Below are 12,186 nucleotides of genomic sequence, written 5' to 3'. Positions count from 1 at the left end.
TGGCCAAAACACTGTCGCTTAAATTTTATATTATTTCATCATTCTTGGCAGAAACTGTATAATTAAACTGAAAATATTTTATTAAATGTCATTCCTAATTTTAAAACGAATATCTAAAAGAATTTCACATATTGCTTACTATTAAATCATAGCATAATTGAAAATATTTTCCAAAATATTTAGCAGTATACTATAGTTATACTCCATGTGAGTTTTTTCACATTTTTATTATAAATCACAAATTTATTATAAATACTGAAAATCATGTACAAAAAGTGTGCAGAATTTAAAACTTAATTATTTCATTCCTTGGACAGCATATTCCTTAGTTATGTGACACTTCTCTACATAAAGTGGAAACATGCAATTTAATGCCCACGTGCAGCTGCATTTTTCATGTAAGGTCCAGGTTTGTCCATTAGGTCTGGGAAGGGTGCCATGAGACCCCATCTTCATGAATTGATTATAACATGAAAACCTTGAGCCTAAGTATTTTGTGTTTCAGTTAAATGGCAACAGTCTACAGACTGTTGCAATAATGTCAGTGTAATAATGTCAGTGTACAGGGTCATGTGGGAGAAAATATAAGCTGCACTGGGTTAATTTTGAACATTGCTAGAAATTTTCTTGAAGCCTAAATGAAAAAAGATAAAGTCCTGGCTGATCTGTGTTTGAAGCCTCAAAAATCAGCCAGCTTGGGTATTTTGCTACACTCACAACTGGTTTGTAAGAGTGCAGAATGTTACAAGCAATTTCTCCCAGACCTTAGCAAGCATATGGAGCTGATGTTTTAAAGTTTTTTTTTTTTTTTTTTTTTTTGTGATAAGACATCAGTTTTCAAGCTGATGGATTTTCTTAAAGCTTATTAGACTTTATTTGAACTAAATCTGAGTCCAATTTTTGCAGCATTTACGTTCCATTTCTCCCACATGTGCACAAAACTCCCATTAACCTTGATAGGAACTGCAAACACATATTGAGGAAGAGAAAGAATAACCCACATTGTGTCAGCTTGACCTCGGTTTCCTGTTATATTTGCTGCTGAGCCAGATTTAAAATCCTAAAAATATAGGGTAAGCAAATTTCCTTAGCCCTCATTATACACCTTTTGATGTGTGCTCATATTGCTGGTGTCTATCTTAACATGGGGGCACTCAGTCTTCTGGCCATTTTGTTCCCACTCTTAAAAGGAGATCAGCAAGTTGATCAGCTAGGAACACACACAGCCTGTGGGAGGTTTTGCTATTCTGTACCTGTTTCCAAAGCACTGCATTAGCTGTTTTATCAAGTTGTTTTTCTGTCATAATCCAGTAATCACATTTTGGAATAAGAAGTTAATACTACTATTCCCATCCCTTAGATCCCCAACTGTGGGACCATTAATAGACTGAGTTCCACTGACTGACTACTTTATAGATATATATATATAGAGAAATATTTATATATAATAAGTCCAAATTCATCTGCTAACAGTGGAATAACATACAATCACATATCTCACATACTTTAAGAGTAATCTAAATTCCTCAGATGCTTAAAAATTAACATAGGCTTGCTTTGCATTTGGTTTGTTTTTTTGTATGTGGTGTATGTAAGGGGTTGCAATTAAATGGCATAGCATGTATCAAATAAAACATGGGAAGGAAATGTAGAGCCAACATCTGCTTAAATGCCACAATGCCCTGTGACTTTGGCTTCTGAATATACAGAAATCACCTCAAGTTCTCATGAGTTTTTTATAACACAACACTTTAAGCTAATACTTTTCCCACCATCCAATTCTGTGTGAATTGCAGTCCTGTAACCATACCACCATGCCATGTGTCCACCAAGTCTGGGACACTGCAGCTTGGCCACCTTCTAATTCAGTGGCAAATTCAATATGGAATGAGACTTTTTAACCGTTTGGAACCCGTGCTCAGAGCAAAGAAGCAAAGTGCTGTCAGAGCAGTAAACAAGGTTTTAAACACTATGCAGTTAAATATTTGCAGGACAAGGACTTGAATGAAAGTACTGCTTCAATTTCTATGCTTGGAATAGTACCTCTGTTCTTCCTGTAAGGAACAATGTAACACAATGCAATATATAATTTGTATTTAATATATAGTTGTAGATCAGAAACAAGGGATCTTTTTTCTCCTCCCCCTTCCCCCCAAACTAAATTAATTAAATACTATTGGGAGGTACCTTAGAATAGAGATGACCTGTTCCTTCTTTGAGCTAGTATTTTGTAAGCACTTGTGAGTTTCACTTGTGCTGGTGAAGTGTTTTTACTTTTTCTTTTTTTCTGTTTGTATATTAGCACCTGGTGTGTGGATCTGTTCTTCCAAATTGTGTTTTTATAATATTTTTTTGTCTGAAGTTAGGACTAAACGTTTCAATGTGTGCACACCTAGTACACCGTTTGCCCATAACATTTTTTGTAGACAAGATGGCAAGTCTGAGCAGGAACAGGCGCTCCCAGTAGATGGCACTAGGCATTTGCTGTTCTGCACACCCAGGGCTATATGAAAAGCTTCCCGTCTAGGAGTCATTCATACAGAAAGTACACCCTGAGACCTTAGAAACATTTACAAGTATTTTAAGAAAAGCAAGAATACTGGGAAAAAAGAAAAATCTTTGTCCATATGCAAACTACCATTACATTGGTTCAAAGTTTCTTCATTGTCAGTGGTGACTACAGCTCCGTTGTGTCTGTTGTGTGACATCAAAGTGTTGCTCCTTGAGCCCACGTTATTAGAGTTCATATGAATGTTCTGAATTTCTTTGGAAATGTAGGATGCACTCAACACCTGCCAGGATTTAATTCACAGAAATTAAGTCTTTAAAAAAACCCTACTTCAAAATCACAATACCCACCAAACTTTTAGTATAAAAACTACTTCATCTGCTTTATGCATACTAAGAAGTAACAAGTCATGATTATGCAGATTCCATGTACATATGTTTTCTGAAGCAGACCACCAAGCTATAGTGTAAAAAGATAGCTTATTTTGCTTTGCTGTGTCTTTTAATTATTATGGGTTCTCATTTCTTAAAAAGACCCTTTATTTCTTTAACACTTTGAATGTTGTGCTGCTTACATCACATTTTTTGCATGTGATAATTTTGCTTTTCCTTGCCTGTAGATCAAAGAAAATTATGGTGCTTGTAAAATTAAGTAAAAGTAATGATGAAGAAATTATAGGGGTAGACTTAGGGTTGGGTGTATTTTTCCATATAATAAAGTCCTAGGTAATATTAAATTGTTGTGTTGCATTTAATTGCTAAAATAACTGTTAGTAGGAAACCATACTTTTCTAGCATTAGCTTAAACTACAATGCATCTGTATGAAGATGGTGTTGGGCATATGGTGTAAGTCTTTATTAAGTAAATATATTATGGTTTCTCATTATTTTGTTAAATCTTTGTTAATTCTAAGTTTTAATATAATGCATTTTCATAAAATTGAATTTAATAGTGAACAGAAAATTACTGGGTTTGAAAATTGGATTTTTAGCAGCAATCTGTTAACATAAAGAACTACTTTTAAGAACAGATCTTGAAAACATTTGCATACATGAATTATTTGTATGCATTTGTTCCTCTGAACTCTCAAACTGCTCATGTCAATGAAATATCTGTGTGCATACTGTTTTCCAGATATGGCTTTAACAACCAAAAATCTAGTAAAGACCTTAGTCTTGTGGCTTTTAAGTATTGTAGTCGCTGTCAAACTTCGTGTGACTTGAGTATGACTAAACATTTCATATTGTCTGTTTCTATGTTCAGAGATGCAATTTCTATAACGTATGTTATAACTTCCCCATAGTTTTCCGTAATGTGTATCACCAGAGATCTACTACTACAGATGTCTGTTCACATGGTCCAAAAGAAAATAAAAGTAAGACTGATAATGTATAGCATAAACCATTCATACTGCTATGGTTAAATGCCTCTCAATGTTTTCATTATAAATTCTTGTTTTCTTGAGCTTATATCCTGAACATAAAAATTTTCTCTGGGTTTAAGTATGCCATACAAGGTCTCAGATGAATGTACTTGTTCCTCAGAACTGGCTGGGGGGGAGAAAATTAAAATTCATTTGTATCCAGCTAAATTTAAAAAAATGCAAATATCAATTTGGATCAAACATGGATTTTTAAATTTAAAACACAGTATTACAGATATCTGGTTTACGGCCTCCCAGCAGTTATTAGGAAGACTGTTGAAAAGAGTGAAAAATATGCACTTGGTGATCACAATAGTAAATAGCATGTTAAACCATTAATGTGTCATTATTATATAAATGTTTATGTATATATTTGCCTTTTAGTCATATGATAGTAGGGCACTGTATTACCATAATAGAGCATAACATTTTAATATTTTTGAAATGGCTTTAAAATGAGTTTTAAAATTACATATAGCTGTCTTAATGGGAGTATATTTGATGTTGTACTGTATTTACAAATGTTTCTTTTGTACACTAGTATTCCATCTAGAATGCCTTATTTAATGCATTTTAAGATGAAATTTATTAGTTGATAATTCTTTGGGTGTAATACTCTTAAGAGTGCCTGATACTTGCCAAACTTGGGATCATAAAGAAGAGTAGAAGCCTTCTGTAATGTTCCCTGGAGTTTGTATTCTGTTTTTTTGCTCTTTTAAAGTCTTTGTTCTGGTGGACTTTTGCACTCTCCCTCATCTACTCAGGAGACAGGTGGTGCTTGTCCCTGCTCCACCTGGGTGGAGGCTTCTCAGTGATTCTTGCACTGAGAAACTCTGGGATGATGAGACATTTCTTGTGCTCCAGATCATGTACAAAGACAGTCCCTTAATGTGTTCCCTGATGGATCTTTTAAGGTTGTTTTCATTCCCTTCCTGCCCTCATAAAGGATCTACCACAAACCATTTCCACCCTTCTTGCAGGAATGTTTTTATCCTGGGAGTTCATAAATTTCCTGTGCTCCATTCCTGAGCCTTCTGCAGCTCAGGCTTAGTGTGTTTCTGCTCAGTTGGGTATGGAAAAGATGAATTTTCAGCAGGGTGTTTCTGAGTTTTAAAGTTTTTCATGAAAAGTTACTTTTTTTAGTTATTGGAGTGTCTAACAGGAGGACTAAGAAGTCCTTTAAGGACTGCCTTCACTTTTCCCCCTTCAATTAAAAGCAGCTCCTGGCTTTGTCTTTTCTCTGAGGAGTATGCAATGAAGGTTTCAGAGAAGAATTTGATGTGAAGGAGAGATGACAGCATACAGAAAGAAAGAAGATTTTCCTGTGTTGCTTAAGCTGAGGGAGGGCAAGCAAGAAAATGTGCAAGAAGTGAATGTGAGCCCTAAAGTCAGTAAGAGTGTGTTGGGAAACAATGGAGGAGATGATCAATTAGGGAATGTATGAGCTTGGAATTTGATGGAACCCTGAATGAGTCTAGAGTGTGGACTGGGAGTCAGGCACTAGAGGCTCAAACATTACCATAGGTTGCTACAGCATAGATGATGATCTGGGGGTAAATGAGTAGAGACGAGTTGTGTCCCAGAGAATGCTGGCAAGGAGAAATTGTTCTCAGTTACAAGCTTAGTATGTACCTCAGTTTGTGATTTCCTTCAAAAGAAGCTGTGTTGGGAAGGGATGCATGGCTAGGGTACAAAGGTGCCCTCTGCTCTGTCTGAGAAGAGGTTCTTGTGGGACGGGAGGTGCTGGCAGCCCAGGTCTGGTGCTGGCAGCTTTATGCACTGTGGGTAAGAATTCCCTCATCAATGCTCTGGCCCAGGTCAGGGAGTCCCAAGGAGAGCAGAGCAGGAAAAGGCTTGACTGAATCCTCTTAAAGCCCTTTTACAGGGCTTGACCCTATCTTCCTGACCTATAAGGCATGGCTGAATTTTAACGAAATGTAAAGAATCCCACAAGGCCCATTAGGGTATGAAATTGGCAGTCACAAACCTTTTTGACTGTTCCTCTACTCTTAGGACTGAAGCACATTGTGAGGGGAGTAGACTACAGTGTTTTCTGTAGTGGTCATAGCAGAGCATGAACTGAAGGAGAGCATCCCAGCAGTTCCTATCTTCATGCTGGGGATGTCCCTCATGTTTGGAGAAGTGGGATGAAAGGCCACAGAGCAGGCAGTGCTTTTGCAAAAATGTTCATTACCCTCCTCAGCTGGGGACAGATCAAGTTTTGCAGGGGGTTAGATCTGGGCTCTTACAGAGAATTGGAGGAGAGGAAAGACTTTCCCCCAGCCCTCTCATTTCCTCCACCCCCATCCCAAGTACAGGTTGTGGCACCTTGAGTCTTGAAATCCAGTGCTCATTTCACAGGCCACACATCACTATTGTGGAGGAAGCAGCAGGAGGATTTAGCAACAGCCTGAATGCCAAAATAAGCTACACACCACTGCTGGAAAATGCTGACTTTTTAATTGTTTCTGCTGCAGAGTTAAACCTTTATTAAAGCTGTGTGAATAAACTTTTTTTGATGACTTACTGAAATATTTTAAATGCAAAAGGTAGTATAAAGCACTCTTACTAAATTAATCCCACTGTTAATAAAATGCCTTTCCATATGTTGGGCACTCTTTTGTTGATTCTGTCTGAAATCTACTGACCAGATAAAGAGTGCTCAGTGTCTCTGTCTTTCTTGTTTTTAATTTAAACAAATGTGCCTGTGAAAGGTGCTAGGATAATATTAGCAAAACAAAAATGTTTTTGTCTATTAGGGGGGAGAGGAAAAGAAATCCATCATTATAAATATTCCCCCTTCCACTGCTGTACCAATAGATCTTGATCTTGTCTTGCCTGGTTTGCATCCAAGAGTAAGGCAAATAGGTCAGCTGCCCTGTGCACTTTGTCTTTGGCCATCTCAGCAGAAACGATAACAAATGTGGCAGTTTATAACATAATGAGCTTTTGCTCCACTTAATTGAAGGTTCTTCTATTCACCAACCTCTGCTGAGCATCCACATGCTGTTGTTGCGCAATACTAGTTGCTCAGAAAGCTCCAGAGGAAGCTGCCTTCATCTCCACCAGCTAGTGCAGGGTGGTGGTGGACTACTCTCAGTTGTTATAATTTGGAAAGACCAAGAGTGTGTCTGGTAGTGACATTTATTTCATTGATGTCAGATATGGAAGTAAAGTAGGCATGACTAGAGAGGACAAAAGGAGCTGATTTTCTTTCCCCCTTTCCTACTACACAAAATACTTCAGTCTTTTGTTAAATGTTTTTTACGTTCACAGGGAAGAGAGACAGCTTCAGATTTCTTTTCCAGGGATTGTCTCTTTGGCTTGCATGGCTGCCTTAACTGTTTAACTTGCTGCAAGCAGGTTTGCAGATCTGTGGAAACAACAAATGCTGCCTATATGGGCCTGCTGAGGTCCCAGTACTATTTTCTGTGGAGAGAAAACAAGTGCATAGAGGTACATTAGCTGGCAGTTTGGGAATGATTTTTTTTTTTTTTTTAAGTTAAACAAGTGCTGTGCTGATGACCAGGTGGAAAAAATAAATGTGACAGCGCTGTTACTTGATTGTATGGGAAGTTTGCAAATTTGCAGAGAAGGGGCTTGCCCTTCCCTTGTGGCCATCTGACCCTCCTGGGTGTTAAGTAAATAATTTTTTTTAAAGACAGTTAGTTTTTGGGTGGTGTTCTTTTAAGATAGAACCTGGAATTTGACCTAAAAATCAAACTGCTATCCTGGTACCTGGCTTTTGGATTTTCAATGCACAATATAGTGGAAATGGTCTTCGCTCCATTACTTCTAATGCTTGCGTGAAACTGCAAATGGTATTCCAACAGCAGGTGGGAGTTAGCTACCTACAGCAAGAAAGAAAAGGAGCCACTGATCTGTTTTTCAATGTGTGAAACATTTACAGGGGTTTTTTAATGAAGTTTGAATTTTACTTAAACCTGACCTCCCAACATTTCAGAGGGAGTTCTGAAACTGAAATTTCAGTTTCTTTTGCAACATCTATTCAAGTCACCAGCAGGCTAAGGTAATTTGAAATGGCTCATGAGTAGATTATAAAAAGAACTATCATGTCAAATACAGGTTTTATAAAACTATGCTTTCCAAGTACAAGCCAATGTTTGCAATGAAACCATTCTCAAGAGTTGTTATTTTTTAAACTAGATAGCAGTTCCTGACTTGTTTGCAGTGAGAAAACACTGGAGCATTCTCCCAAGACTAAAGAGTAGAGGCTGCAGAGAACAAATTAAGCAGAAATTAAAATATGTGAGAGAAGATTGTGAATTTGCCTTTTCTTAATCAGACAGCAAAAGGCATAAACCGTGTAAATGAAATCTGAAGTAATAATAAATGAGCAATTCCCCTTCTAATAATACTTAGCTATAGCATATGTAAGGATATTTATTTAAAGAAAAGTATGCAATTTTTTTTAACTTTGTGGAATTCCTCTTAATATTGATCTACCAAGGTCTGACCCACTCATGAAGGGACAGAGTTTGGGAAGCAAAGAGATGTATACTTAGAGCCAGGTCCTGTAATCTGATGTACATTCATAGACCCTTAAGTAGCTGTGCATATTCTCAATAGTCTGCCTACCCAGGTCACATTGCAGGATTGGGACGGGAGTGGGATATGAAAAATAAAATGTACTGGGAGGCCCCAAAAAAACTGCTTGATTATATTAAAAGAAGTAGTACTGAAGACTAGAAGCCAGATTTATTATATGGCTGTGCTCTGCTGGAACATTTGATCTTGCTGTATTTAGTTCAGGAAGTCTAAGTGGTATGTGCTCAGTGCATGACTGTAATGTCTATTAATGCTAGTGGAATATAAGCATAGGTAGAAGAGGGAAAATGTATGTTGTATCTTCCTTGCAGCTGAAATAATGGGTTAGTTCAGTGTTAGGAAGCAATAAAACATAAGAGAAATTTGTTAGAGTTATTCAAAAGATTGTTTGATATAGGAAAGCTATCAGGCAGCATGCCACCATATTTCAGGGCATGTCGGACACTAAGCACCACCCTCTGGTGTTGGAACAGGTGAGGGGCTGAGTGGTGAGGACTAATGATCTGCTAACTTGTGTCCGTCTGTCTGAATGTATCTTGTTGCTGGTTTTCTTGTGATTGCTTATAGGGAAGGAATGTTATGAACCACAGTTTTGAAAAGGTCAGTTGGAACTTATATGTGAGGTGAGATGCTTAATGTCTTCATTATCAGGTCAACACCCAGAAAAGATTTTCTGTTCACTTAATTTGTACAGCAGACTTTGGAGCTGAACTCTGAAATGCCCATAGTCTGCAGGTGAATAGTAAATGGCAGCATGCACTGCCTTGCTTTTCAGAAAAAAAACCCATTCCTAAAAACATGAATACTGTGAAGGCTCCAGGAAGGGTTTGTGTTGATGTTTGTTTCACTCTCCTCAGGTTTTTGTTTGTTTGTTTTCGGTGGGTTTTTGTTTTGTTTTTAATGCATTAGGATTTGTGAGGCTGGTCTTTTCCTCACAAAGCCTTCCATCCTGCTCTAGAATCTCAAGTGCCTTTAGCACTGCTGTAGCTGTTGCCAAAGGGATGAAGGCAAGTGCTGTTGGTGACAGCTGCCTGCACACTGCTCTTCTTAGGAGTGCCAGCTCCAAAGAACGAACCATGGAGTGCTGATTAGAGAGATTTAATCTGGCCCTCAATCCTGCAGTGGAATGTAGATGGGATTTTATCTGCCTTTGCAGGCCAGCATTCACCTCTTAACAGCTGCACCTAACTGGAGTTCAGAACATAACTGTCCTGTGCTTTTCTAAGTCATTGCTGAGAACACCACTTCCAAAGAACAGGAGTGCTAATATAAATCCTGTGAATCCAGACTCTCTTATACTGCATTTAATTTAGCCTCACCTCTAATCAGTAACCACACTGATATAATGCTGTTGGTAGAACTGATGACCTTTTCTCTTGTTTGCCTCAAACTGTATGAATTGCCAGTGAACTGTGAGCCTGCCTTTACGGCTGAGCTGCTGAAGCATTCTATTGTCTGTGTGGACCTTTTCCACAGCCCAAACCTCATCCCATCTATGGAGAACCAGACTGAGGAAGGTAGTCATCCTTCCTGTTTATGCTCTAGTTTAATAATGAACTTGGTAACAGCTCCATTGCTAGTGGCAGTTTTTCTCTTATTGGGCATATTTTTGTGTAGCTTTATGTTGTCTCCTCCCAAGACACAAACAGTTGGCTTGAATGTGACAGTCATCTCATGTCATAAAGGATCAGCTGCAAAACCAGAAGCAGACACTCTTTTACTGAAAATTGTGTACTTCCATCCCTCTTGCAGGTGATTTTTTTCCTAACTGAAGGAATGTATTCCTAGAATCTCCAGTAGTTTCTAGGATTCACTGCATTTTTATAGAAGCTTGTAGGCTATTCCCATTTCAGATAACACACCCTTATATCCTCTGCAGTCAGGGATGAATCTTGCTTTACCTCCTTGCCTCTCTGGCAGTAGGGAAATAGTGTGATCCATTTACTGAGCTATCTGTTTGTTGCCAGCAGTTAAATAATAAGTACAATTAATTGAACAGGGCCATTCTGGAATGCTGAGGGCTGTATCAAGAGATTTCTTTTATAATTTTTAGTGCAACTTTTTGTTGATCAATACTCAAATTACAAACTTGAAGGATCCTTTATTGGGGTCAGTTGCATTTTACCCCAGTGCAGTTTAGCAAAATTCCCCTGCAGACATATATAACTGCTTGTATTATAAAACATACGGTTAATTATTAAAACAAGGCATGCAAAAGATCTTTTTTTAACATGCTTCCTACTTCTGATCATTGTTGTGGATCATGTGGTATCTAGAAATTTTCTTATGCATATTGTGAACCCATAGATTGAAGAACATTAAATTTGTAAAAGAGATGAAAAATTATTTAAGTAAAGGGGGCATACGGACCATTTTTAAAAACACTCAGTATTTATCTTTTTTCAAAGTGAAGTTATGCCTAGTTTTCCTTTTTTTTTTGCCTCAGCAGTTAAGTAGCAAATAAAATTTCTTTTTTAATTATGGGTAGATATTTTTAAAAGTGAAGAGATATTGGTTTGTAAGATTCTTTGTTGCTCTCTAGACTACTTTTTAAAACCGAAATTACAGAGAAAAGACTGTCTCTCAAACAGTTTCTTTCTGAGCTGCGTAATGCAAGATAACAATAGCTATTTATATAATGCATATGCTTCCTTTCCCTGTTTGCTATACTTTGAAAGACTTATTAGTCCTAGAGTCCTGCACGTTTGGAGAATAAAAACCTCCAAAGTTTGACATCCTTAAATAAGCAACCAAATGTTATAAAGAACAAACCTCACTTACAGTTAGGAAACAATATTTACATTTAAGGTTGAAAAGCCAGGATGTAGGAAAATTTTGCTAATTTGGAAGGTGACCTTTAAGTGCACCAAAACCAAATAATTTGTAAGCTATGGCACAGGGCACATTCCTGCAAAATTTGTGTGAATACTGCTTTAGTGGTTCTTGAAAGACAAACAAAGAGACCTGGAATGAAATCTTTATCCCTCTCCCAAATAAGATTGAAGCTAACAAAGGCATACAGCAGTGGTCTTTCAAAGCTTGCCATTAAAACGAAGGCTCTGCAGCACAGCTAATGAGATGGGTCAGAGTGGAAAACAATCTGTTTTTAAGAATGTTTAGATCAAAAGTAATTTCTAATCTATGAAATAAAGTCGCTTTTCAATACTTTTCTTTCACTAGTAAAGCTTTTTATGTTTGCACTATTTACTTCAATCAGATGTTTTCAATTTTACTTTTTTTCTTCCTGAAAATACTTCCTAGGGTTAGTCAGTAGTGACCAACAGCATTATTCTTTTTCTCTCTCCCCTATTCACCCACCCCCACACATAAAAAAATTGAGAAAAGAAGAGGGGGAGGAAGAAAGAAACATCTTTTCTTAAATGATTTGCAAGCATCTGTGCTCTAAGCTACTTTTTATGAACGCTCCTTAGTAATGACTCAAGGTAAAAAAGCAGAAAAGCATCCAATGTTAGGAAATTGCAATCCAATACCATGTAATTTAAACCTGCCATTGCCTCTCCTGTACTAAATGACATACAGATGGGTAGCTCTGTTGCCTCCACTTTGGGAACACAATTGGTCTTTTTATGAGTGTATATACATTACTAGCAAAAAATATTTTTGTCGGGAGTGTTTATTTCTTATTGTGCCATATTTTAATTACTGTCATAATTAGAGTGCTTTT

At 37.4% G+C, this 12,186-nt stretch overlaps 1 protein-coding gene across 7 annotated transcripts in view; it reads left to right on the top strand.

Moving 5' to 3' along the window:
- Window positions 1-12,186, top strand: part of MSRB3 (methionine sulfoxide reductase B3) — a 78,418-nt gene that overhangs the window by 20,636 nt on the left and 45,596 nt on the right. For 4 of the 7 annotated variants that reach the window (XM_056516259.1, XM_056516257.1, XM_056516264.1 and 1 more), the window contains one exon: window positions 3,813-3,884. The exons of the other annotated variants lie outside the window; for them this stretch is intronic. In XM_056516259.1, the coding sequence (XP_056372234.1) occupies window positions 3,813-3,884 (72 nt within the window). The remainder of the gene's footprint in view (window positions 1-3,812; window positions 3,885-12,186) is intronic. 7 annotated transcript variants of the gene reach the window in all.

The sequence above is a fragment of the Oenanthe melanoleuca genome, chromosome 1A (assembly GCF_029582105.1).
Source record: "Oenanthe melanoleuca isolate GR-GAL-2019-014 chromosome 1A, OMel1.0, whole genome shotgun sequence".
NCBI lineage: Eukaryota > Metazoa > Chordata > Aves > Passeriformes > Muscicapidae > Oenanthe > Oenanthe melanoleuca.
Note: the sequence above shows the minus strand (reverse complement) of the source record. Positions and strands in the feature narration are given on the sequence as shown.